The 27,096-nt window shown below is 45.6% G+C and overlaps 1 protein-coding gene across 23 annotated transcripts in view; it reads left to right on the top strand.

Annotated features, from left to right (window-relative positions):
• SRC (SRC proto-oncogene, non-receptor tyrosine kinase) overlaps positions 1 to 27,096 on the top strand; it is a 115,367-nt gene that overhangs the window by 54,469 nt on the left and 33,802 nt on the right. For 7 of the 23 annotated variants that reach the window (XM_043990305.1, XM_043990301.1, XM_043990300.1 and 4 more), the window contains 4 exons: positions 3,821 to 3,877; positions 7,958 to 8,001; positions 19,986 to 20,130; positions 25,011 to 25,259. In XM_043990305.1, coding sequence (XP_043846240.1) covers positions 25,019 to 25,259 — 241 coding nt within the window. In that variant the 5' untranslated portion in view covers positions 3,821 to 3,877; positions 7,958 to 8,001; positions 19,986 to 20,130; positions 25,011 to 25,018. Of the gene's footprint in view, positions 1 to 3,820; positions 3,878 to 3,941; positions 4,009 to 7,957; positions 8,002 to 12,602; positions 12,664 to 19,985; positions 20,131 to 24,990; positions 25,260 to 27,096 lie in introns of those variants that run through there. The other 16 variants (XM_043990308.1, XM_043990306.1, XM_043990307.1 and 13 more) reach the window with 9 other exon arrangements.

Raw genomic sequence — 27,096 nt, forward strand, 5'->3', positions numbered from 1 at the left:
CAAAAACAGTCCTTGCCTTCAAGGGGGTTACATTCTACTAAGAGGAAATAACTTGTACCAGATAAATAAGTACAAAATTAAGGGGCAGCTAGGTGGCATAGTGGATAGAGCACCGGCCCTGGAGTCAGAAGTACCTGAGTTCAAATCCGGCCTCAGACACTTAACACTTACTAGCTGTGTGACCCTGGGCAAGTCACCTAACCCCAATTGCCTCCCCTGCCTTCAAGGGGGTTTCATTCTACTTAGAGGAAATAACTTGTACCAGATAAATAAGTACAAAATTAAGGGGCAGCTAGGTGGCGTAGTGGATAGAGCACCGGCCCTGGAGTCAGGAGTACCTGAGTTCAAATCCGGCCTCAGACACTTAACACTTACTAGCTGTGTGACCCTGGGCAAGTCACCTAACCCCAATTGCCTCACAAAAAAAAAATAAAAAGTAAAAAAGCAAACAAAATGTATTCTATATATTTGACTCAGACGGGGCTGCCTAAGATGTCTGATCTCTGGCCACACAAGTTAACCTAGGTCCCCTCTGCCAGGAACCCCTGTCTTTCCTTTTCTTGGGCTCTTCATCTCAAATAGAGGCCTGCTTATTGAAGTTGATTTTTTAAAATGATCAATCCTAATGAATGCCTTTTCACAATGAGTTGATATATGGTTGGTTGGGTTGGGTTTTTTTTTTTTTTTTGGTTATAGTATATTCATAGAAATTTCCTAAAGGGAAATTTCATCTGTGGAGCATAGGAGAAACTGGCCCCTTCCCCACCTGCCTGAGCGTTACCATGGGAACAGTGACTCAGATCGCTGGTTGAGGGTGAGGCCCAGTTGGGAAAGAGAGAGATTTGTAATTGTATCTCCAGGTGGCCGAGGTCTGAGGGGGTGAATGTCGAGGGGATCATGTTTGAGCAAACCTCGCGTTAGAATGATGTTTAAAAAAAAAAAAAAAGACAGCCTTGCCCTTCACCATGAAAGAGGAACATGCTGAGAATTTTTTTAAAATCTAAAAGCAGACATTGTGATGAAATATCAGGGTGGGTGGAGGGGGCAAGTATTATGGGACTTTTAAGAAAATGAGGGGAAACTAGTCATGCCTTTGTTCTGTATAATAAGACACCAATGGGACCCCAATAGGAAAGTCCCAGCTCTATCCTGGTGACTCTGGTTCCAGTCATTTAACCCTTTGGACCGTTATTTCATTTGTAAATGAAAGGGTTAGACTCTCTAATGTCCATTCCAACTCTAAATCTGTGCTTCCCCTGGCCATTTCTTCTACTGATACAATCACAGGCTTAAAGGGGCACCTCATTTTGAGCCACTCCCTCCTGACTTTGGAATAACCAATTTTGCTACAGTGTGAGAAATTACAGGGTACATACACAGTTGAGAAAATTACAGGTTCATGGCATAGTTACAGAGTCAGGCTTAAGGCAGAAATGTTGCTTAGGGATTTCCTCAGTTAAAGCTATTCCTCTGAGCTCAGCCCTTTCTACCCAGATCTTTCTCTTGCCTAACTCTCTTTCAAAGTAATGGTTTCTCTTTGCTTCTAACCCTCCCCCCAATCTAAGCTAAAACTCAGTTCTTCTGGCCTCTCATTGAGGAAGTCAGCCTCCCCCTCCCCCCCTTTCCCCCCCCTTCACTCTCAAATTCATGCTACATTGTCCTCTGGAGAGTCCCCTAAACCTCTGAGACCATTTTCTCCTGGCCTCTATTCATAATGCACCCTCCTGCACTCTCTATTTACAAACTGTAACCTTTCAAACTGCCTTCCCCCTTCTTCTGGTCTTAACTCTTTTCTCGTCACTCTTTTCTGTTCCTGGGAATAACAGGAGATATTATACAGGTATTCCTGGTGTAATGGGAAAAACACTAAGCATGGAATCAATGGATATAGATTCAGACCTTGGACCCGGGGCTTTGTGCCTCACCTGTGTGACCTTGAAAAACAACTTTCTGTAACAGTTTGAATTTGTATGTCCTTGTAGGGTTTCTGAAACATTTTCAGTGTTCCACTTCTCTCGGTCCCAGTTTGCTCTTCTTTCAAATGAGGGGCTTGGATGAAATGGTTTCTAAAGGTCCCTCCAGTTCTAAACCCGATCATCCTATGTTTCTCCCAGTTAATTCCCTGCCATGAAAGATGGAGGTTTATAACACCTCCACTTCAGTATAGGATCAGTATGAGATGACTCTTGTCTGCAGCAAACGTGTCAATTGTTGTTGTTCAGTCACGTCTGACTCTTTGTGACCCCATTTGGGGTTTTCTTAGCAAAGCTACTGGAGTGGTTTGCCATTTCCTTCTCCAGTTCATTTTATGATGAGGAAACTGAGGCAAAGAGGGTTAAGTGACTTGCCCAGGGTCACACAGCTAGTAAGTGTCTGAGACCAGATTTGAACTCAGAAAGATGAGGCATCCACTCAAATATGGAGAATCATAAAACATAGGGAGTAGAGATGGGCTCTTCATCACTGCCCAGCAGAATGAGAGAAGGAGCAGCAGTGGCCAGAATTAGAACTGAATTTTCTGACAACTCACAAAGTTATGCTTGTGACAGGCAGGGTGGTCCAGGGGAAAGCAACTGGACTTGGCATTAGGAAGATGGAATGAGTATTATCTCTAGTACCAGAGCCCCTGGATTCAAATTCCACCTCTGCTGCTGTGTGACCTTGGATACATCACTTGGACTTCCCTGGGCCTTGATTTTCATCTCGGAAATGAGGCGGTTGGACTAGAATGGTGGTTTGGGTCTCTGCTGGCTCTAGATGAAAGATCACTTCCTCTCTCTAGGACTGCTTTCTCATGTGCAAAAGGAAGACGTTAAACTTGGTGATTTGCCACATCTCCCTTGTATCTTCCCTCTGTGTGACCCCACTTACTCGGTTGGCTCAAAGTCCTGTGTATAAAGGGGCAGGTTGAACATCAAAGGTAGCAGATGTTAGGAATGCCAGCTCTCCCCTACGCAGTAAATTCAGTCTTCACCCTCCCCAGTCCCTGTCCTTTCCACTGTGCCCTCTCTGTAATCCTCTTTTATCAAATTTGTGAAATAATTTTAAAAATCTCCTTCCACTTGTGTTCCTCCCATTGTCTAATACTTACTTCTGAAGACAGCCTATCTCTTAACACCCTCTCCAAAGCTGGCTACTCCCTCTCTCCCAGACCTGGGCACATAAAGTAGGAGATGAAGTTGGCATGCTCCTGATCTCCACTGCCACCTTCAGACCTTCCCTCTGCCACCATCACTCAACAGCCAGCTCTCCTTTAAAGTTCACTTCATCTATCTCTCTGGGTAGGAGAGTTGGTGAGGGCTATATTTGGAAATGAAGGGCAACTCTTTAGGCCTCAGTTTTCTCATCTATAAAGTAAGGGTGCTGAAGTGGGTGTGTTGGTTGGTTTTGCCTGAACTTCTTTTTCATTCTTTGTCAAAATGGGCGGCTTTTGGGAGAGGGGAAGGGGAGGGATATATTCATAAAAGAAGGTTCTGTAAAACACAAAGGTACCAATACAAAATATTTTTAAATAAAATAAGGGTGTTGGCCTAGATGGTGTCAGAGGCCCCTTCTAAACATTATTATGAAAGTTTCCCTTTCTTGACGGAGTGGAGAGAATGCTCTCTGCCCTCTTTGCCTCTCTGGGCTTTGGGGAAAATCCTGTGAGATAATGAATATGCACATGCTTTGGAAATGTGAAACTGTCAAAGTTTGGTACTTATGGGAGATGTTTTCACAACCAAGTTTCATTGTGTCTGCAGATTCCCCAGGCCCCTCCCCTGTGGCCACTGAGAACAGCTCTTGGCTAACCTTCTCTTCATCCCTCTCTGATTTTCAGCTGAGAACATCTGGTCCTCCCCTTACCCCCAGCCCTGTGGGTCAGGGACTGAGCCAGGTAAGAGGATTTTTCAACCATATAAAGTCATTTCAGACAGGACAGTGGAGAGATGAGATCCTTGTCGAGTCTGTCAGCCAGCCCATGGTTGTGTGCAGAGCTCGCTCATCACTCGGACCAAGAGGGGTGAGGTGAGGATTCTTCTTTGTCCAGACCTGTGATCTGGTCAGCGTGGGGAGCTCCCTGATGAGTAAACTCTTTACCGATGTAGCTCACAACTGTCCTACGAGTCATGGTCACAAAGACTTGCTGAGGTCACTGAAAAGTGATGTGGCTTACTCAGAGTCCCACAGCCAGTATGCTTCAGGGGCAGCACTGGAAGCTCAGGCTGTTCTGGCTCCAAGGCCCGGCTGTGTGCATTATGCCACGATGCTGCCGCTGCTCTGAGGATAACATCTCAGACACTGCCAGCAGGGCCCTGGTGACCTTCCTGGGGCAGGCAGATGGTTCACCCAGGAATGAAAGGGACAAAAGAATTGTTACCTGGCAAAGGAATGCAGAGTAAAGGGGCCACAGGAGATGTCCTTTCAGTGGGAAGAACAGTGCTCCAGGGAATTAAGGAAACCCATGTTCTGATCCCAGGATGAGAATCAATTCACTGTGTGACCCTGGGCAAAGCACTTCTCTCTGGGCCTGAGTTTCCTCCTCTGTCACACAGGGATAACCTGTGTTTTGCCTCATTTACAGTAATGTTTGTGAGGCTCCTGGAGCAGATGGTTTGGAAAAGACTTTGAAAAATGCACAAAGTATTGCTTGTCTTAGGGAATCAGTCCTCCAATTCGATCTCACCAAAGCTGTGGTTTGGACAATGTTTGGTGACATCTGCCTCACACTCTCATTACTGACATGAATGAGGGGAGCAGTTTAGCTGGAGGCTAAACTCCAGTGCTTGCTTCCCCTTATGCTAAAACGATTGAGTTTTGGATTGTTGTCCCTCATCCTCTGCCTGAGCCCTAGCTAGTTGTTCTCTGCCTGGAGACAGAACTGGCTGGCTGGGGAGTCTTCCATTATCAGGTGGGAGGAGCCATCCTTGGGGGTGTGCGGAAGAGGGCTGGACCTCTCTGTTGCACCAGAGGAGCAAGAGCAAATGGCAGTGTCCACAGTCAGTCAGTCAATCAACAAGCATCTGCAAAATGCCTGCTATGAGCCAGACTCTGCTCAGTACTGGGGAACTGAGCTACAGAAGCAAAGAAAGTAGTTGTCCCTGCCCTCAAGCAGCTGACCTCCTATTGGGAAAACAATACATACACTCCTAAGTATTTATAAACTATGTAACTTATGTTAGGAGAGGCACCAGACCTGTGAACATCTGCCTTGTACAGAGTCACCGTCTGGTGCTGGGGGAAGTGCTCGTGGACTGTGCTGAGCCGAGCGCCGGAGGGAGCTCAGGATCCTAGGGTATGGGCATTAGAAGGGAGAGTGTGTCGGGAGCTCCGGCTCCAAACCAGCTTGCTGAGGAGGGGATGGGGCAGAAGGAAGGAGAGCTTCAGCTCAGTGAGAGGCCACCTGGTCTAATAGAAGAAATCATGGACTGGCAGTGAGATGACCTGGGTCCCCATCCTATGTCTGCCACTCACTACTCAGGTGACCGCGATTGGTGATCAGCTTCCTTTTGCCTCGGTTTTCTCATCTGTACTACAAAAAGGTTGAAGCAGATGCCCTCTGAGGTCCCTTACATATCTGTGATCTGAGGCCTCATCAGACGGGGATCTTCTGATGAATCAGTTCCTTATAGCTCTTTTAGGTTGACAGCATCCAGTTATGAAAGAGGATCACCTTGGATACTGGACTTTACCCAGTTCATCCACTGGCACCGCCATCCTTGCGATGCCAGCCAAACCTCAGCTCTCTCTGCGAGCTCCCAGGCAGAAGGTGTTTTAGGCTCAGGGAGGCAGATGTTTTCTAGGGCTGCAGATGTTGCTCATGCTGGCAGCCGGTACCCTTTGAGGGCCATGGGAAGCCTTTCCTCACACATGCCCTCAGGGCATGAGGTCCTGGGAAGGGGTCATCTAAGGCTGCTCCTGGCTGCTATGTAGGTTGTAACCTAAGGACAGCCCCATTTTGTGTCATGGGACCCAAAGGAATGCTTGGCCAGTCAAGTCTCAATCTCTGTGGGGGCTCTTCCAGTCAATACCAAGGTGGTAGACACCAAATAATAGTTAATCTCTCATTTTGAACTTCTTCATTGAATTTCTCCAAGTGGATTTTAGGCTCCTGGGTGGCAGGGTTCTTGAGGTGTCAGAGTCCCAGCTTAGGAGTCAGGACGCAGGAGCCTTCTTCTGGTTCTGCCGGTGCTGAACCCAGTCACCCGGGGCAGTCTCTTTCCTCCTCTGGGCTTCAGGGCCCTCAACTGTAGAAGAGGAGATCCTGGCTTCTACTCCAGGCTCAGCCGGGCCACTCACTAGTGCCCCATGTGGCCATTCCTCTGGATGCTCCCCCTCCTCGCCTCTGTTTTTAGAACCCCTGGCTTCCTTCAAGACTCAGCTAAACCACCTTCTGCAAAAGACATTTGCTGGTGCTGCCTCCAGCCCCCAAGGCCTTCCCTCTAAGTGTACTGTCCTTTGTATGGGTTGTTTCCCCATTAGGAGGTAAGCCCCTTGAGGGCAGGACCTGGGCTTTTGTTTTCTCATTTTTGCTTTTTCTCTGTATCCCCTGTTCTTGGCACAGTTCCTGGAATATAGCACACAGTTATTAAATGCTTGTAGATTGATTGATTGCTTCCCCATTTGTAAAATAAAGGGGTTGGACTTGAAGATTACCCAACTCCAATTTGGGGAATTCTTTATTTTATACAGTGCTGAACACAGAGTAGGTACTCAATAAGTACTTATCAAAGACAGAAGAGTCCCAGGTCTCTACCCCTCTATCCTCATCCCAGTCTTTCATTCAATGTTTCTCCTATTCAAAACTTTCCCTTAAAGAGTAGGAATGGGTAAAAGGCACTCATTAGACTTGGAGTCAGAAGACCTGGATTTCTGTCCTGGCTCTGATTTATTAGCCATGTGACCTAAGGTCAGTCATTTACCCTCTCTGAGACTCAGTTTCCTCACTTACAAAATGGGGATGATAATACGTGCCTCAAAGGAGGATGGTGAGAAAAGTCCTGTGTAAATCTTAAAGGGCTACAAAAATGCACTGATTTTTATTTATTGCTGTCCTTCCATCTGGAACTGGAAGGGACTTTAGGTCATCCGATTCCAACCTCTTATTTTACAGATGAGAAAGCTGAGACTTTACCTTGCCCAAGACAACACAGCTAGGAAATATGAGAACTAAGATTGAAACCCAGCTCCTCTAATTTAAAAATGAGTGCTCTCTGCCCCAGGGCAGGCCTGTACTGCCAGAGTCCAGGTGGAAAGAATGAGCCCCTTGCTCCTTAGTTGAGGTTGTCCTCTTACTGGCAGGCCTTGGAAAGTTGGGCCCAGCTCCCACATTCCTGTCTCCATACCCAGCAAGCTCCTCCCTCTCCTGCCTCAGTAGAGGATGGACGTGAGGATGTGAGAAAGTGAGGAATAGGAATTAAGTCCCTCTCTCTCTCTCTGTCTCAAATACACTCACACTCCCCAACTCCCTCCCAACACACACAGAAATCTCATGCTTATAGTTCAAAGTCCAGTCTTTACAGCAAGCTATCTCTAGGGAAAACTAGGAAACAGAATCACGAGATCAGGGGATTTTGAGCAAGATGAGATTTAAAGATCATTTCCCAGAGCAAGAAACCGAGGCCCACAGAGATTAAGTGACTTAGTGGCAGAGCCAAGATCCAAACCCATAACCTCTAAATTCCATTTCCTGTGCTTTTACCACATTGGTCCCCATGTAGGAAAATGACTTGTCCCAGATTTGGCCAAGAAGTGTCGAGACCAAGGCACACAGAGTCTGCTGCCTACATGTGGGTGCTAGGGTAGAAAGACCCCTGGATCTGGAGTCAGGAGATCTGAGTTCAAATCTCAATTTTGCCACTTAGTACCTATGTGACTTTGGGTCTCTGGACCTCAGTTTCCTAATCTGTAAATCAGGGGGTTGGACCAGATCAATTCTAAGGTCCCTAATAATTATTAATCTATTTATTCCCTCCAGGTCTCCTGACTACATGACCACCTAAAGAAAGTCTGGATCAGAAGGTAATAATCACACCGCACCTTTATAGGCAGCTTTATAGCCCTTTGTGCCCATTATTAAGTTCAACAAGCATTATTAAGCACTTGTTGGACTGGAAGGGATACCAAGCCTAGCTCAATTCCCCCCCTTTGGGAGCTCACAGTCCAGTAAAAGCCACGTCTCCTGGCTCCGCGGACTGCCCCCTGCTGCAGGCTACCCTGGGAAAATCATTTTTAGAAAATTATCCATCACTTTTGTTTGGGCAGCACCACCATTTCATAGTGAATCCCCTTCCCCTCCCCCTCCCCGACAGTCAATCCCTTTCACAAAAAAATAATAAAGGGGCTGGGGGCACCCAGTCTGTGGAAGTATCTTGGAAAAGTATGAAGTGCCACTAGAATGTCTGGTGCCCTGATTATTCCCCAGTGATCTTTTCTTTATAACTTGAGGCAAGTGGAGATGGGGCTGGGGGGATGGTGCCTCAGGGAGGAGGCTGATCTGGAGCTGGGATTAGGGGAGACAGACTCGAGGCTCAGGCAGCCCCTGCCACCCGCCTTTGCTCTCCTTTCAGTAGATGTACATTCTTGGCTCAGTAATAGGCCTTTCTCCCAGGGGCCTCTGCTGGGCCTCTTTTATCAATGTGGATTCCTTTGCTGGGCGGGTGAATAGCCAGTGACCTCTTTGTGCTTTATTGGGAGGAGGTTGCTTGGAGGCTTGGGAGGTGGTAGGGAAAGGGGGTTGATCCCATTTCTTTCTGCTGTCATAGCTTCCCTCTGGCTTATGTGCAGATGTTGCCATTTTAACCCTTTCCTTCCCTCTCCTGCCAGTTGGTTTTTCATGTTGCCTTTTGAAGTGGGGGAAACTGAGTTCATCTCAGTCTGGGGTGGTACACAGCCCCCCTCAGCATGGGTCCCTTAAGGGGGTATCTATCTCTGGTTTTAGAGTTGTGGCTATAAATGAATTATGAAGTAAGGAAGATAGGCATTACCATTGATGCACTGGGTAGCTCGAAGCAGAACACTTCTCTCTGGGCCACAGTTTCCCCAATTCTAATGAGAGATTTGGACTTGATGGTCTCCACCTTCTGTGTTCTTTGTTTTATTTGATGAGATGCAGGCCACTCCTGGGAAGGGCCAGCTCAATCATTCATTCCCAACAGCAATGGTGAGGCGGCCTCAAGGGAACAGATATAAGACATCATGGTGCCTTGATATGGGCACTGAGCTGAGACACAGGAGACCTGGGTTCTGTTTCTCACTCTGGCACCCTTTGCCACTAAGCCAGAACAAATCCAGACACTTGTCAGGACCTCATTGTCTGCCACCTTGATGTAGGAATAATAATCCCCACCCAGTTGAGCTCAGGGTTATTATAAGGGTCACATCAGGCAATCACTTCAAAAGGAATAAAGTGCTATCTATAGGGAGATAGCTTATATGTTAAGGCACTAGAAATGTTTGGTGAATTTGTTTTGTTAAATCAATCCATTTGTCTTCATTAAACAAAGCTCCCTCAAACCATTAACCCAAAAATAATCCTGTCTTCTGCTACCAAATGTGGGTGAAAATTTCGGGCATCAAGAAAGCCCAAATGGGTCTGGATTCAGGAATCCCTGCCCAGGAAAGAATAACATGTCATAAATGAAAAGGACACCAAAACACAGAACCAAGAATATCACAGCTGGAAGGGACCTAAGCACATAATGACTTGCTAAGCTAAAGCTAAATGACTTGCCCAGGGTCTCACAACTAGTGAATAACGAGGTAGGATTTGAACCCAAGTCTGATGTACTTATTTCCTGATAGAGCCTCATGCTGCTTCTCTTGACCCAGGACTTTTGTGGCCTATGCCAATACAGTCCAAGCTCTGCCAAGTTTTACCAAGACAGAAAGGCTTCCTGTATGGCTTCAGTGACAGACCATCTGTGTGATTCTAGTTAGGACCAGTCTAAGGATGGTCATCATCAGGTTGATCACAAGGTGATGGGTTTTTTAATTTTGGGCAACAGCAACTCACGAAACAGTAAGCGTGCTAAAGGTACCATAGGGAGTGTTTTCCCTGACAAAATCGGAGATACCCGAAATATATATACGAGTATCAGACTCAAAAGGACCGTAGAGATCGTGCAGTACAATGCCTTCATGTTATGGATGAAGAACCTAAGGCCCAGAGAGGTTTGAGTGATTTGTTCAAGGTCCTGCCCTTAATGAGTAGCAGTGAGATCTGGAGCTCTGTCCTTTCTCCACACAGCATCATGCTGTTCTGTTCAGTTCAAACATTTATTAAGCATTTAGAGGCATGACAGCACATACACATACGGGTGGGTAGCTGGGTGGTGCAGTGAATAGAGCACCAGGCCTGGAGTCAGGAAGACTCATCTTCCTGAGTTCAAATCCAGCCTCAGACACATCCTAGCTGTGTGACCCTGGGGAGGTCACTATATTCTGCCTCAATTTCCTCATATGTAAAATGAGCTGGAGAAAGAAATGGCAAACCACTCTAGAATCTTTGCCAAGAATCAGACACAACTGAAATGACTGAACAATAGTCCCTGCCCTCAAGGAGCTTCCAGTCTGCTACTGCTGGTGGTAGGATTGTGGGGATTCAAAACACACACACACACACACACACACACACACACGTTAGTAAATGCAAATTTATGGAAAGTAATTCAGGAGAAAGAGTGTGTTAGTAATTGAAGGGAGGGGGCTTCAGGAAGGTCCCCATGCAGGAAGAAGCTCCCCTCAGTCTCTCCCTAACAAGCCAACTTTCTTTTCTCGCTGCCTGTGAGCATACACCTCAGTCCTGTCTCTCTGCGTCTTGGTCTCTCTCTCCTCTCCTGTTTTTGCTCTTCTGCTCATTGTCCTCTCCCCTCCTCTGCCCTCCCTTCTTCTCCCCTCTCCTCTCTTTCACAGCCCCCCCTCCCCCATTAACACTTTGAGACTAAAGCATATTGGGGGTTTTAACAGACATTTATTAGGTGTATGCTTTGTACAACAGCCTAAGGCAGGTAAGCAACCTTAATCTCAGTCTCACAGGCTTGCTATCTACAAGACAACTTCAGATAAGTACCCTGCCAAATTTCACATAATCCATGCATTAGAGAGAAGCTATGTGAAATCTTAGGGGGAAATGATTACTCCTGACTATGGAGAGCAGGGAAGACTTTGTGAAAGAGCTGGACCTCAACAGCTGGGAGGGGTTAAAGTGCTCAGAAATGGGGGTATTCCAGCTTGGAGGAGAGTAGAAACAAAGGTCCAGGGCTGGAAAGGTATTAAAAGCCCCTTTGGATGTTTGGTCCTTCAGTTGTGTGCAGCTCTTCGTGATCCTATGGACCCTACTGGCCATGGGTTTTTCTTGGCAAAGATACTGGAGTGGTTTGCCATTTCCTTCTCTGGTAGATTAAGGCAAACAGAGGTGACATGACTTGTCCAGGATCACACAGCTAGTAAGTATCTGAGGCTGGATTTGAACTCAGGTCTTCCCGACTCCAGGCCCAGTACCCTATCCATTGCACCATCCAGCTGCCTCCCATAGAGGACCTAGCGAGTATTAAATTTATATTAGAAAAGAGACGGTGGTGTGAATAAAGATGAGCCAGTCTAGGAAGGGGAGAGAGAGAAAGCCACAGAGTTAGAACGTAGGAAATGATTGGAGTGCCATGTAGCTTTAGGGAAGTTGCCTACCTCCTCATCTTGTCTCCTTCCCAGAAACTCTTCTCCCCTCCCCCTCTCACCACAGCTCCCTCATCAGCCTCCTTGTCAGCCTGTATACAGCCGTGACACTATTTTCATGTGGGGCCCCTAGAATTTCCCCTCCTGCCAGGGGCTCCTTGGGAATTAGAGGAAGTCATGTGAAATGAAGATTTTCCTGAGCAAGGTTGGGGGAGGAATGAGTGGCTCATCATGATTCAGCACCAAGTGAAATTGGCTTCAGTTTCTGTCTCCGGAAGGGGCAGAAACTAGAGAGAGGAGAAACTTCACATTGGCCATGAGGGGCAGAGTCCTAGAAGTAAGGAGCTTGGGGTTCAGACTCTGCTACCCAAAAGGTATGTGGCATTGGTTCAGCAAGTTGATGTCACCTCTCTGGGCCTCAGCTTTCCTCCATATTAATTCTTATACTGATTTCCTCACAGGATTATTATTGAGGATCATATGTGACAATGGTTGGAAGCGTGTTCTAAAAACTATAAGGGATTGCTTTATTTGTTATTCTTGGATATCTCTCCAGGTCGGAGGTATGGGAAGAGGAGGAGAAGCAGGAGGGTCAAGGCTTCACTACTTGACTAGTTGCTTCCCCTTTCCCCCAAATTTTCTAGAGGCAATCATTTTTCTGCTACAGATAGCCCAAGAATCTTGTAAGACAGCATGGGGGAGAGGCAGCTAGGTGGCACTGGCCCTGGATTCAGGATGACCTGAGTTCAAATCTGGCCTCAGACATGTGACACTAGCTGTGTGACTCTGGGAAAGTCACTTAACTCTCTTTGCCCTGGGCAGGGGGGGGGGCAGGGCGGGAAGACATCATGGGAGAATAAATAGGGCACAATGGGTTAGCACCTTCCTATTTCCAACTGATCTTTGACTGTAGAACTCAACTTTTCTTTCTAGGTATCTGGCTCCCCACTGATTCTATCCATTCTTCTGGGATTTTAAAAAAAGGAAAAGAACAGAGTCTACAAGCAATAGGTCACCCAGCTTGACTTTAATTCTTGGGAAAATTCTAGAATGGATTATTAAAGGGATGGTTAGTGAGCATCCAGAAAAGGAGATAGTGATTACAAAGAGCCAGCATGGCTTTCATCAAGATTGGATCATGTAGTGATTAACCTTATTTCCTTTTCTGACAGGGTGAATAAACTGGCACATGAGTGGAATGATGTAGCTAGTGTTTAGCTACATTTTTGTAAAATGTTTGATAAAGCATTTCATGCTATTCTGTGGAAAATTTGGAAAGGTTTGAATTAGGTGAAAATACAGTTAGATAAGAAAAGTAGTGGTAGCTTCCATTTATATAGTTTGCAAAACACTTTACAATTATCATTTCATTGTAGCCTTACAACAACCCTGGGAGGTAGGTGCTATTATTTTACAGATGAGGAAATTGAGGCAGACAGAAGTCAAGTGACTTGTCCAGGGACATACAACTAGTGTTGGAAGTAGCATTTGAAGTTAGGTCTTCTCACTCCAGATCCAGAGTTTTATCTGCTGGGCTACCTAGATAATGGTTAGATGCATTTGGAACTGGTTGAATGGTTAGATTCAAAGTAGTTGTAATGGTGCAATGTCAGTTCTAGAAGGATGTCTCCAATATAGGTCCACAGGGATCTGTTCTGAGTTCTCGTCTAAACTTCCCCCAATCAAGGACTTGTATAAAGAGATAGGTGGTTGTCTATCACATTTGCAGGTGACACAAAGCTGGAAGGCATAGCTGGCTGACAGTTAGGATCTAAAAGGATCTCAACAGACAAAATCTTTGAGCTGAATCTAGTAAATAGAAATTCAATAGGGAAACATTTCCACCCATTGCTCCTACTCTTGCCCTATAGAGTCAGACAGAACAAATCTAATCCTTCTTTCACGGGACAGCCATTCAAAATTTTAACTTGAGGTTGTGTGTTTTTCTTAATGTTACAAGTATATTGTTGTAGAGGAATGATTAGGTGGAAATTTGAAAAGGATCTGAGGGTTCTGGTGGCCCACAAGCTCAACATGAGTCAAAAGCATCAAAAAGGATACTTTGCTCTTGAGCTATACTCAGAGGCAGAGCTTCCAGAAATAGGGAGGTGATGCTGCTGCTGTGCCTGGTCAGAACACATCTGGAATATTGTCTCTGCTCTAGAACACATAGTTTAGGAATGATATTGATAAACTAGAGAGTGGCCAGAGGAGGGGACACAAGAAGCTGAAGACCCTTGAGTCCAGGCCACATTAGGATGAGTTGAAGGAATGGGAGGAGTGGTGTTTAGTCTAGAAAAGCAAAAGCTAAGGGGGTCGGGACAGGAGGGGGAAGAGGGATTAGACTTGTCCCATCTGGTCTCAGAGGACAGAACCAGGAGAAGTAGGTAGGAATCTCTGAGAAGCACATTTAAACTTCCACTCAGAAAATGCTTCCTAATAATTGGAGCTGTCAAAAAGTGGAAAGGACTGGTGGGTAGGGGAGCAAGGGGCTCCCCCTTACTGGGGCTTGCTCTTCTAGCTGAGGCTAGACCATTTGACAGACATGTAATAGTGGAGACTACTTTTGGGGTGTGGCCTTTACTTCCTTTCCAATTCTGAAGTTCTGTACTCTGGTCTCTACCTCACTGATCCCTAAATGTTGTCAGCTTCCTAAAACAACCATTTTAGTTCTGTCCCTCCCTTGTGCTTCCTTCAAGAGAACATGGGGGGAAGCTAGGTGGCGCAGTGGATAAAGCACTAGCCTTGGATTCAGGAGGACATGAGTTCAAATCCAGCCTCAGACACTTGACACTTAACTAGCTGTGTGACCCTGGGCAAGTCACTTAACCCTCATTGCCCGGCACCCCCCCCCCAAAAAAAAAAGAGAACATGAAAGGAAGCCTCTTAGCCTAGAATTGAAGGCTTTCTGAATTCAGAAGACAAAACAGAAAAGCTGAGGCCCAGACAGGAAGAGGAATTGTCCAAGGTCACTCAACAAATTACTGAAAGATCCAGGAAAAGAACCTAGGTCTCCTGTCCCTCTATGCAATATTGTTTATCATTATCATGGTAGGTTGGGGTAATGGATAGAGAGTTGGCTTCAGAATCTGGAAGGCCTGTGTTCTAAAACTACTTCTGACTCCCCTTCATAAAATCTGTACTGGGGGTGTCAAACGCAAATGGAAATGGAGTAGGGGGGTGAAGGAAGGCACCAAACCATACATCAGGATCCCTGTGGGTACTGATTGATTTAGAAAACCACATTTTAACATTATACTTTACTATATATATGCATTTTTGTTAAATATTTTTCAATTACATTCTGATCTTGTTCCATCCACATTCAGAAGTGTTGTGGACCCCATTTGGCCTGTGAGCTGTGAATATGACACCTCTGCTCTCCAATTCCTACCCTTGCCTACTTTTGTGTATTTGCCCTTATTGAAGGCGGGGTTTATCATTGTTTTTCAGTTGTTTTAGAAAACCCCATTTGGGGTTTTCTTGGCAAAGAGACTGGAGTGGTTTACCATTTCCTCCTCCAGCTCATTTTACAGATGAGAAAACTGAGGCAAACAGGGTTAAATGACTCACTCAGGGTCACGCAACTAGTAAGTGTCTGAGGTTATATTTGAATTCAGGACTCCATGAGCCTGGTTCCCTATCCATTATCCTGTCTAGCACCCCATCCCCAACCTCCCCAGGACAGAGTATTTATAATGGAAAGAATTTTGGAATTGGATTGAGGAGCCCAAGCTTTGCCTCTCAACTTTTAACAGGTAACATTCAATTTGTGACCTTTTGGAAGTGACCTCAGGCAACTCTCTATGGCTACAAGTTGCTGGTCTACAGTGATAGACAGTGTTTCCTCAGCAGGGAATTCCCTTTGCCAATGAAATCACAGGCCTGACTCCCCACCCCCACCCCCATTGGTAATCATAACAATAGTTATTTTTCTTAGTCTTCTTATAATGTCCTAGTTCCAAGGTGACTCTGGGCTTTCAGAGGTGATCCTAGGAAAGCACAAACTCTGGGGAGGTATTGCCAGCCTGTCAAGGAGCAGGGGAAGGTCTGCATTTTTGATGCCTGAGGATTACTCTGGCTAAAGTTTGGAGAAGTTCATTACTAGGATGGTCACAGGGGGATGGCTCTTTTGGCCACAACAGCTCTCAGGGACCACCTGCTAAGTCAAAGGAGTCAGTGCCTGTGTTGGTAGAAAGAGTCCTTGTGCCAACAAAACATGGATCCTTGAAATAGAAATATGATTTCACACTTAATATTTATATAATCCTTTATGATTTAGAGTACTTTCCCCATAGCAACTCTATGACAAGGTAGTACAGGGATTAGAGGATGAACCAAAAATGAAGAGACTTGCCCTAGATCACATAGCTAGCTCCTGAACCGAGATTTGAACCCACATCTTGTGATGTCAAGTACAGAGCACTTGCTGCTCTACTGTGTCATGGACCCCATTGTCCTTCATAAAACCCAAGGAAGGGCCCCTCTGATTCAGTTGCCTCTTGAAAACATCAGGAACCTGGTTGGCAAGAGGAGCTGGGGAGGAGGGCAGCCTGGGTCGGTGCATCACAGTGCGGGGGGAGATGGAGGTTAATGCTCACCATGTACTGAACAGGAGTTGAGAAAGGATGTCCGTGGGTGGGCAAGAGTGCTCAAGAGAGGGAGAGCAGCCTGTTTTCCAGATGGGAGAGTAGAGCTACAGAAGGCTGAATGAAACAGATGAATGGGAAACATGGCTTTTGGACCGACATCCTCAAGTAGTAGGAGCCAGAAGTCACTTCCTCTCTGACAATCTCTTAACCTGTAAAATGGGTATCTCTGTCCCAGTACTTCCTCACAGGGTTGTTGTTCCTCATCCAAGAAAAGAGGAAACAGAGTCAGGGAAACAGAACAAAGTTTAGGGTATGTTTGGGGGACCCGGTCATTGACATTTTCTGTCAGGGCAGAAGGCTAGTGTGGTTGGAAGAGCACTGAGAAACAGTCAGAAGACCTGGATTTGAGTCAGCCTAGTTCCACCATTTAATAGGCATGTGATATGGGGCACATCACTTCCCCTTGGCTTTGTCATACAGGAATAATAGTACTGGTACTGAGCATCTCACAGTGGTCTAGCAGGGACTGGATGTATTAATGGACATGGAAATACTTTGTAAACCATAAAATAACATATACAATCAGTCAGCTGACATTTATTAAGCACCGACTTTGTGCCAGGCACCATGCTAAGTGCTAGATCCACTTAAGGAATTGTTGCTACTCTTAATAATAATCCCAGCTCTGCCCCAAATTCACTGAGTCAGTCTGGTTGAGTCACAGTCCTCCTCTGGGACGGAATGGACACCTGTAAGACGAGGAGGTGAAACTATATAATGTCTAAGGTCATTTCCAACCCTTACGTTCTAGGTTTTAAGGTCCTTGCCAGCTCTGCCAGCTGTCGTCCTATATTGTCTGGGCTCTGATAGTCTTCTGTTCTAAACCTGGGCAGGATCTCTTGGCCTGATAGGAAAGGAGTGAGACAGTGAACCACCCACTAGGGCTCTGATCCTAAGGCCACTTGTTACCCTCTTTTTTTCTGCCATGTTTGGTGTTATCCAGTGATTGGCTGTTGAGATGGGTGTCCTTGGATGGCAAGGACTGGCAGGGGAGGGAGAAGAAGGTTGAGCTAGGGCTCTTCACCACATGGCCCATTCTGGCCATCTTTTCTAGGGCCTAGTTTTAGGGCCCAGCCTGGTATCAGGACTAAAGCTGGACTCTGGTCTCCTGAGCCACCATTTCTCTATGCCACATTGCACCTGTGATACAGGCCCCAGTTTAGCTTACTTCCTGAGGAACCAACTCATCTGTCACAGGCAGCAGATTGTGAGTGAGGCGGGTCTGACTCAGGAGCTTTGGCCACAAGGGATCCTTTGAGAATGATAGAATGCCAGAGCTGGCTTTTTGTTTGGAAGGGGCTTTGGCACAGGAAAGTCAAGGCCAAAAGGAACCTCACAACACGGAAAATGGAAGGGCAAAGCCCGAAGAGTCTTTAGAACATGGAACACAGACTGTCAGAGATGGGAAAGACCTTAGAATATCTAATGTTAGAGCAGGTAGTGACTATAAGGGGACTGCTATTAAGAGAGGAAAAGGGACACGGCCCAAGTTACATGGTAACTGGCCAAAGAACTGGGTCTAGAATTTAGATACTTCTGAAACCCAATCAGGTATTCCTTTAGCTGTCTTACCACCTCCCTGGGAAAATCTGCTCAATCACCCCAGCCGGGCTCCCTGCCTGAAGTATCTCCCCACTCCATTCCATCCTCAGCTTTCAAATCAGTTTTCCTAAAGCCCAGGTCTGACCATATCACCGCCCCCCCAACCCCCAATTCAGTAGACTCCAACAGCTCTCCATCACTTCCAGGATCAAATAGAAAATCCTCAGGCTCTCAAAACCCTTCACAACCCGGCCCCTTCCTACCTTCCCAGTCTTCTTACACCTTACTCCCTGCCTCCTCCCATTCTAATGTGGCCACCTTTGCACAGGACATTCCATCTGATTCCAGATGTTTTCATTGGCTGCCCCCTATGCCTGGAATGCCCCCTCTCCTCATCTTCATCTCCTGGCTTCCTTCAAGTCTCAGCTAAAATGTCCCCTTTTTCAAGATGCCTCTCATAATCCCCTTTAATGCTAGTGCCCTCCTGTGATTATCTCCCATTTATCTTGTGTACATCTTGTTTGTACATAATTGTGTTTGCCTGTTGTCTCCCCTATGAGCCTCTGGGCTCCCTGAGAGTAGGGACTGGCCTTTGTCTTTCTCTGTATGCCCAGTGCTTCACATCGTTCCTGGTGCATATAGATGCTACTCGACTCACCATATTCCTATGTACTCCCCATATACTTGGTGCTTTATGATTTACAAAGCCAGGTCTATGCACTGTCTTCCTGAATCCTGAGGGCCAATGTTTAAATCCTATCCCTGCGACTTAACTTAACCTTGTGATCCCCTCCCTGGGCCTCGGTTTTCTCCTCTTTAAAAATGTGAGAATTGGATTAATTGACATCAAAGGTGCCTTACAATTCTAAATTTATGATCCTATGATCCCTTAAGGCCTGTCTATAGTGACTACAGATGACTGAGAGATTTTTTTTTCCAAAGCTGAGATAATGGGATGAGAAATGTGATGGAGGTCAGACTCACAATTTGGAGCCCAGACTTCTTTTTTTTCCCCTTTTTTTGTGAGGGGCAATGAGGGTTAAGTAACTCGTCCAAGGTCATACAGCTACTAAGTGTCAGGTGTCTGAGGTCAGATTTGAACTCAGGTCCTCCTGAATCCAGGGCCAGTGCTGTATCCACTGCACCACCTAGCTGCCCCTTGGAGCCCAGACTTCTGATATAGATCACTACCCCTATGGGATCCAGAGATCTGGTCAGGCAGAGCCCGGGAGACAGGGAGGAGGGAAAGGAGGAAGTGGATGGATTTCATCTCATCTGTCTCTGGCCCTGCCATTGGCTTAGCTGAGAACTGGGCTTCCAAGAGTTAAATGGACACTGGGGAATTTCAGGAGACGAGTGAGAACCTGCAGAATAATTTTGTTGCTCTTCCATGGTTTGAGAAAAGAGCCTGGAACATGCTTTTCCCTAGTCTCTCTTCTTCAACAGTGTTTGAGCTTCTTACTGCCAGAGCTCCTTTCTACTCCAAATCTCAGGTGTGTGTTCTCTAGGTCTCCTCCTATTTGGGGAATTATTTTGGGTTAATTCCATTGTTAGCCATGTCATGGTTCTGAGTCATAATCTGCCTCTGCTCTGGAAGCACCAAATGTCAGAGCCAGTGGGCTCTGGATGAGCCGACTAGTCCCATTCCCACCTACAGCAGGAATCTATATTATAACATCTCAGATGGGTGATCATCCAGCCTCTTCTTGAACACTTCTGGGAACAGGGAACTCACCACCTCATGCTGCTTTTTGGTCAGCACTTACTGTTAGAAAGTTTTTCCACACATCAAACCAAGATTTGTCTCCCTTCCTCTCCTCTCTTCAACTTCAGTCCTAGCTCTGCCCTCCAGAGTCAGGCAGAATGAGTCGAAAATCCCTCTTCCCCATCAGGCAGAATGAGTCGAAAATCCCTCTTCTCCATCAAGATAATGATCCTGTCACCCACGCTCAGTCTCCTAGCTGTTGACAGTTCCATTAGTAATCTAAGAAACCATCAAATGTGGTTGCTGATGATTGGCATAAATGCTCAGAATTGTACCATCCAGACTCAGTAGCATTGGGTGGTGAGGACATAGGAAGACTCTCACATCCCTATGGCACATTATGGTTTACAGAGCTCTTTTCCATCCACTCTCAGCTGAGCCTCCAAACAGGCCTGTGAGTCAAGAAGGCCGGGGATCATCCCCATTTTACAGGTGAAGAAGCCAAGATTCAGACTAAATGACCACACAAGCCCAGGGGCCACACAGCAATTGAGAGGCCAAGCCAGGACTAGGATTGAGGTAGGTAAATTTGAGTATGTTTTCTTTTGCACTGTACTAGGCTGCGATCAATAGAAGGGACTGGGGACAGTTAGCCTGGAGAAGATAACTCAGTGGGGCGTGGTAGCTGTCTTTAGGTATTTGTAGGCCTGCCCTGGGGAAGCTGGGTCAGCCTTATTCTGCTCAGAAAGCAGAATGAGGAGCAGCGGATGGAAGATTCAGAGAGGGAGCTTTAAACTCCGTGTAGGGAAAATCTTGTGTAAAACTGGAGATTTCAAAGAGTGGAATGGGGATGTGCTCCTTGAAACTAAGGTTCCTTAACCAGAAGCTGGGTGACCGCTCACCAGGGATGCTGTTGACAAGGATTCTGACCAGGTGCCTCTGAGACTTTCAGCTCTGAGATTCTGTGATTCGATCATCTCACTCTCCTCCTGGAGGCTTCAGGGTTGAGGCCTCCAAGCAAGAGCTCGACTATTGGTCCTTTACTCCTTCAGTTAAGAGAGCTATCTAATGCCTTCCTTTATGGGAATTTGTAGAGAAAGCAGTCAGCCAAGTACTGAGTCCTTCTGTGAGGGAACTCAAAACCTTTAGCAGATGTTGCCTCAGTCCGTGTGGCGGGGGAAGGAGTCATTTCTCTTCCTCAGAGATGGGGAAGCTGGGACATCTCAAGAGGGCAGGGCCTGTCTAGCCATCACAGGCAGAACATGGGAGTGAGTCCTGGGGAAAGAAGGGACGGTCATCCCTCCTACAGCACCACAGTTAGCTTAGGCAAGTTGTGACCTTGGGCAACTCACTTTCTTTCTCTAGGCCTCAGTTTCTTCATCTGTAAAATGAGCTAGTCATATTTTAAAATACCCTCTCCCCATATAGATTTGCGAGATAGAATGTGTTTTATAAATCTTAAAGCATCAAATAAATGTTCACTAGTATAAGTTATTATTTTTATATCACCAAACAGGGCTGGGAACATGTGGCCAATGCCCTGTGCCCCCACCTCTCTGGGCATATTTTCTGTAGGTGTCATACCAGGGTATGGAGCCCTAGCAGGTCCAGGTAACTGAGCCAGATTTAGAGAATTCAGAACTAGAAGGAAGCTGATACAGAGTGAAGCAAGCAGAACCAGGAGAACCATTACATCAACACTGAAAAGACCAACAGCTTTTAGCTCTGATCATCAGTACAGTAACTCAGAGGAGTTCAGCATGAAGAACGTGGCACATAACACTCTCACATATAACAGGCACTCCCAAACCAGATTGGGAAATGGAATTGGGAAATATATAACAAAAGAAATGAAAACAATACAACAGATAATATTAATATGTGGCCCATAGCAATCCTTGTGTGTGGTTTAGTAGTCCCTGTTTCTATTTGATTTTGATACCAATGCAGTAACCAACCACAACTCCAGATGTCAGCTAGCAAACCAGCTTCCCACCTCTGACAGAGAGATGAACGACTCAAGATGCAGAATGTGCCCCGCATTTCTGGGCCTGGCCAATGGGGGGATTTGTTTTGCTTGACTAGGCTTATTTGTTACAAGGGTTTGCAAGGTTTTTTATTTTTTTCAATCTGGGGGAGGGAGGGTAGAGGGAGAAGAAATAAATGCTTGTTAATTGAAAAGAAAATTTTAATGGGAACAAAAAAGAACTGCAAGAGAACTTCAAGATCAGACTTAATTTTCTTGATAGGAGAGACTGAGACCCTGAGATAGAAAATGCTTTTCTCAAGGTTACATAGGCTGTGACTAGGCCAGGTCTTCTGATTCCATCCAAATCTAGACTTCTTTTCTACTGAGCCTTGCCATCTCTGAAACAGAGACAAAGTTGTTTTAGAACAGCTGGACACTGGCTCTCAAAGCAGGATAAGCTGCTGGTCAGAACCCAGAGAGACAAAAATAACTGGAAGCAAAGTGAAGGGTTCAGAAGGACACAGTTAGAAAGCAAGGATGTTGGTAGCACTGGATGGGAGAGAACAAAGTCACAAGGGAGCAGCAGGTACCTCACAGCTTTGAAGGGATGGAAAAACTGCATTACTGAGTGGTTAAAAATGTCCCGTGTTCTTTCTTTTAGTTGAGAGAGGGGTGCCAGGACTGATGAGGGAATAATAACAGCAATTGGCATTTTGGGGTTTTTGAAGTTTATTTTTGGACTTATGATTTTATCCATGTAGTTCTGGTGTGAAAACTTCTTCCATGACTGCAGGTCACTAATTCTCCTGAAATTTCTAGGTTAGAGAGATGTTCGGAGCATTGAGAGGCCCAGTGAGTCGCCCAGGGTCACACAGTTGCTAGGTGTCACAGGTGGGATCTGAAAAATGATCTTCCCGACTCCCAAGTCCAGTATTTTTTTCAGTACACTGTGAATGTGATGGAAGAATCTTCAGCAGTTTTCTAAGGTTCAAACATCTTTACCTGGGAATGAAGGCCCTTGGCAGTCTTGCACCAGCACACTTTCCTGCCTTATCTTCCATTCATCCCCTCAGATACCTCATGCTGTAGCCAAACCAGCTGCTTTCCCGGCCACCAGCCACCCTTTTTCTCTGCCTGGCAGGGCCTTCCTTCTCCACCCCCTGAATTATTCCTTAGCCTTAAAAGCCTATTTTGAATGCCACTTCTTCAATGGATTTTTTGCCCTGACCCCTCTGTTCTATAACAACCTTCTCCCTCAGACGTCACATGGCCCTTTGTTGTTTTGTAATTCTTTGATGCCCCTATCTGGTAGCATTCTGTATCCCGGTTATTTGTGTTTGTTTTATCATCTTATTAGAATACAAGCTGCTTCAGGGCTGGCCTAATCTTTGTGTCTCTCCCAGCATTTCACACAATTCTGGACGTGCTGGTGGTACTTTATAAATGGTTGTGGTAACAACCACTGGCAAAAAAAAGGATGGTATCATGTGACTGAAGGACAGGAGGCTACTGGATTGGCTGACAGTGTTCAGCAGGCTTCATTATTGACTAATAGTTGGCTATCAAACAAATAAATGGACTCCATCCAGAGTACCTAGCTGTGACTAAGCCCAAACTCCTGGTTGAGGGAGAATGGGCAATTTTTGGGTTAAGGCCAGAGTGGAGTGAAGGATTATGTTTGAGGACAAGGCTATATGAGCCGCCATGTGAGCCTGGAGGATTCTGGCAGGGTTAAAAACCTGAGTCAGGGTTAAAAAAAAAATCGTCTAATGAACTTGAAAGGGAGCTACCTAGTCTATGGTGGAAAGATTCTTTAAAAAAAAAAAATTTTATTGTTGCTTTTTTTTTAGACCATAGTCATCCCCCTTTCCTTCCTTCCCCACTGAACCCTTCTTTCAAACCAAAATCAAACTGTAAGCTAGGCCAGGCTCCTCAGCAACCACATTCCACATCTGTAGATCCCCACTTTTTACAGAGGAGGGTAGGCTTCTTTGTCTGCTATAGGACCATGACTACTCATTATAGTTGTTCATCAGAATTTGACTGCTTTTCAGTGTTGTAATTTACATTATTGTAAGTATTATATAAACCCTTCCCTTGGTTCTGCTTTCTTCACTGAATCATTTCATATAGTTCTTCCCATGGTTCTTTAAATTCTTCATTTTCATGATTTCTTTCAGTACAGTAATATTCTATTACATTAATATACTCTAATTTGTTTCACTCTTCCCCACTTGATGGGTGCCCACTTTATTTCCAGTTTGGGGGGATTTTTTTTTTCCTAGTTGAGTAGACCTTTCCTATCTCTTTTTTTTTTTTGGTGAGGCAGTTGGGATTAAGTGACTTGCCCAGGGTCACACAGCTAGTGTCAAGTGTCTGAGGCCAGATTTGAACACAGGTCCACCTCCAGGACTGGTGCTGTATCCACTGGGCCACCTAGCTACCCCCCTATCTTTCTTCTGAGGAACTTTTGCCTTCTTTTTCCCTAAGGTATAATATCTGCAATTCTACTTTTCCTTTTATAAATTGTAAATAAAGATACTTGCTTAACCTCAAAATGTCTCAGCAGTGGTGAGAGATCAAGGTGACATGTTGGAAGTCATGGGCATCCTTGACTCGTAGAAACTAAGATTTAGGGCATCTGACAGTAGGGTTCCTCCTTGGAGAGGGATCAAGTTTGAGAACTTAGAGGCAGGTGGAAGTTCCTGACTGCAAGCTGGTGTTAAATAGAGTGGAAAGAACACTGGACTTAGAGTCAAGGGACCTGGGTTCAAATCCTAAGTTCAACCTACTACCTGTTTGACAATGGGAAAGACCTTTGTCCACTTTGAACCTGTTTTCTTTAAAGCAAAAGAGTTGGACCAAATGATCTTTAAGGTCCCTCCCAGCTTTGACGTTCTATGTTCTAAGGGCCCCTCCAGCTATGATCTTCCAAGGTTTTTTCCAATCTCTTGATTCTATGTTCTAAAATTTCTTCCAGCTCTGACATTCTTTGTTCTGACTTCCAGGGTCCCTTATAGTTCTGATATTCTGTATTTAACTCTTTTTTTGTGGGACAATGGGGGTTAAGTGACTTGCTCAGGGTCATACAACTAGTAAGTGTCAAGTGTCTGAGGCTGGATTTGAACTCAAGTCCTCCTGACTCCAGGGCCGGTGCTTTATCCACTGCACCACCTAGCTGCCCCTGTATTTAACTTTTTTTTTTTTTTTTTTTTTTAGTGAGGCAATTGGGGTTAAGTGACTTGCCCAGGGTCACACAGCTAGTAAGTGTTATATATCTAAGGCCGGATTTGAACTCAGGTACTCCTGACCCCAGGGCCGGTGCTCTATCTACTGCGCCACCTAGCTGCCTCCTGTATTTAACTCTTAATGCTAAGAGAACATATGATATGATATATATATATGATGTATATGTGTATATGTGTGTGTGTGTGTGTGTGTGTGTGTGTGTGTGTGTATATATGTTTTAGCTTCTTCCCTTCTTCTACAGTTTGGACCATGGGGAGTAGCAAAAGCAAACCCAAAGACCCCAGTCAGCGACGCCGAAGCCTGGAACCCCCTGAGAGTGTCCTCCACACTGGCTTCCCTGCCTCTCAGACCCCCAACAAGGCATCTGTGCCTGATGCCCACCGTACTCCTAACCCACCCTTTGGGACCACAGCACCTGAGCCAAAGCTCTTCGGAGGCTTCAACACATCAGACACAGTCACCTCCCCCCAGCGCTCAGGGCCTTTGGCAGGTGAGGAGAGGCTCAGGTTTGGCTGACTTTGGCCCTGGATTCCCTTGGGATTTAGGACTCTGGAGTTGAATAACCCAAAACTTGGTCATGGACTCACTGTCTCCCTAGGGAATTTCTCTCACTTGCTCAGCTCCAGAAAAGAGGCCAAGAAGAGCCTTGTTGAAACTGAGTGGAAAGAGTGAGAATTGGCTTGATATGGAAGCACAATGATTTGAGAGGTTTCAAGCCAGAGGACCTGGGACAGAGCCTTGGCCCTGCTTCTGTGTGACTCTGATCAAGCCATATACGTTCTCAGGACAGCAGTGTCCTCTTTAGTCAAATGAGGGGCTGGACTTAGTGGTCTCCAGGGCCTTTCTGGAACTAAATAGAATAATAATAACAACCAGCACACACATATCACTTTAAGTGCTTCATAAATATGATCTAATTTTATTCTCATAGCCCTGGAAGGTAAATGCTAGTAATATCCCTAGTTTGCAGATGAGAAAACTGAGGCAGAAAGAGGTTAAGTGACTTGCCCAGGGTCACAGAGCTTGGAAGTATCTGAAGCCAGATTTGAACTAAGATCTTTCTGACTCATGGCTTAGCACTCTATCTACTGCATCATTTTGGGGGGGTTGTTGTTCAGTCACTGCTGTTGTGTCTGACTCTTTGTGATCCAATTTGGGGTTTTCTTGGCAGAGATACTGTAGTGGTTTGTTATTTCCCTCTCCATCTCATTTATAGATGAGGAAACTGAGGCAAACAGGGTTAAGTGACTTGACCAAGGTCACATAGCTAGTAAAGTGGGAAGAGGCCAAAACACAAAGTCTGGCCTAAAGTGAGGCTGGATTTAAATTCAGTTCTTCCTGATTCCAGGCCCTGTACTCTATTCACTTTGCCACCTAGCCGTCCTACTCTGTCTTTTAAATCCTGTGATTTAGAATCCTGTGCATGAGAGGAGCTAGGAAGAGTCCTTTGCCCTCAACTGTCTCCACAACTGTAACAGTGCCTGGAATTCTGCCATTAGAAATTTCTTTCTTTGGATTTAGAAAGTTTTTACTCATTGACTCCCCTATTTACATGCAGCTATCCTTGAGAGGGGGAATAGTTTAGGGGAAACATTAGGGAGTGGGACATGGAATATGTTCCTGGGGGGATGGGAAGGGAAGGAGAAAAGGCAACAAGCTGATAAAGTTTCCTCTTGGGGTCCCTTTGCTGCCATGATTTTTGGCTAAAACCAGCGTTGAGATCAAGGGATAGAAGTGATAAGTTATGGGTCTTTGACTCTTCCTTACCCCTCAGACCTCCCATAGGCCTTTTTGGGTACCCTGGCCCCATCCGCAGCACGAAGGGATGACAGCTCCCAGATCACCAAAGCCGCATTGGATCATGGCCTGTCTGCTAGTACTTGATCTGGAGGCTGGTTTTGGTTAAATCATGATGGATGCTGCGTATATGTATCTGAGTTGAAATTTAAACCCAGATCTCCTGTCTCTAAGCACAGAACACTTTGCTGCTTTTACATACATGTGGTGGAGTGGAAAGTTAGATGTAGAGGCCAGAGATTTAGGTTTGAATCCCAGCTCTAACATTTAATAGCCATGAGAACCTGAGGAAGTCAATTTATTTCTCTAAGGTTGTTTATTTGTTTTTGTTGTTCTTTTAAAAAAATTAGAAAAGAAGTCTGAGGCAGTGTATAGAAAACTGGACTCAAAGTAAGGAAGATACGGGTTCAAATCCAGCCTCAGTCACTTAACCTCTCAGTGACCCCAGAGGGGGCAGCTAGATAATGCAATGGATAAAGTGCTAGACCTAGAGTCAGGAAGACCTGAGTTCAAATCTGGACTCAGATAAT

The sequence above is a fragment of the Dromiciops gliroides genome, chromosome 2, assembly GCF_019393635.1.
Source record: "Dromiciops gliroides isolate mDroGli1 chromosome 2, mDroGli1.pri, whole genome shotgun sequence".
NCBI lineage: Eukaryota > Metazoa > Chordata > Mammalia > Microbiotheria > Microbiotheriidae > Dromiciops > Dromiciops gliroides.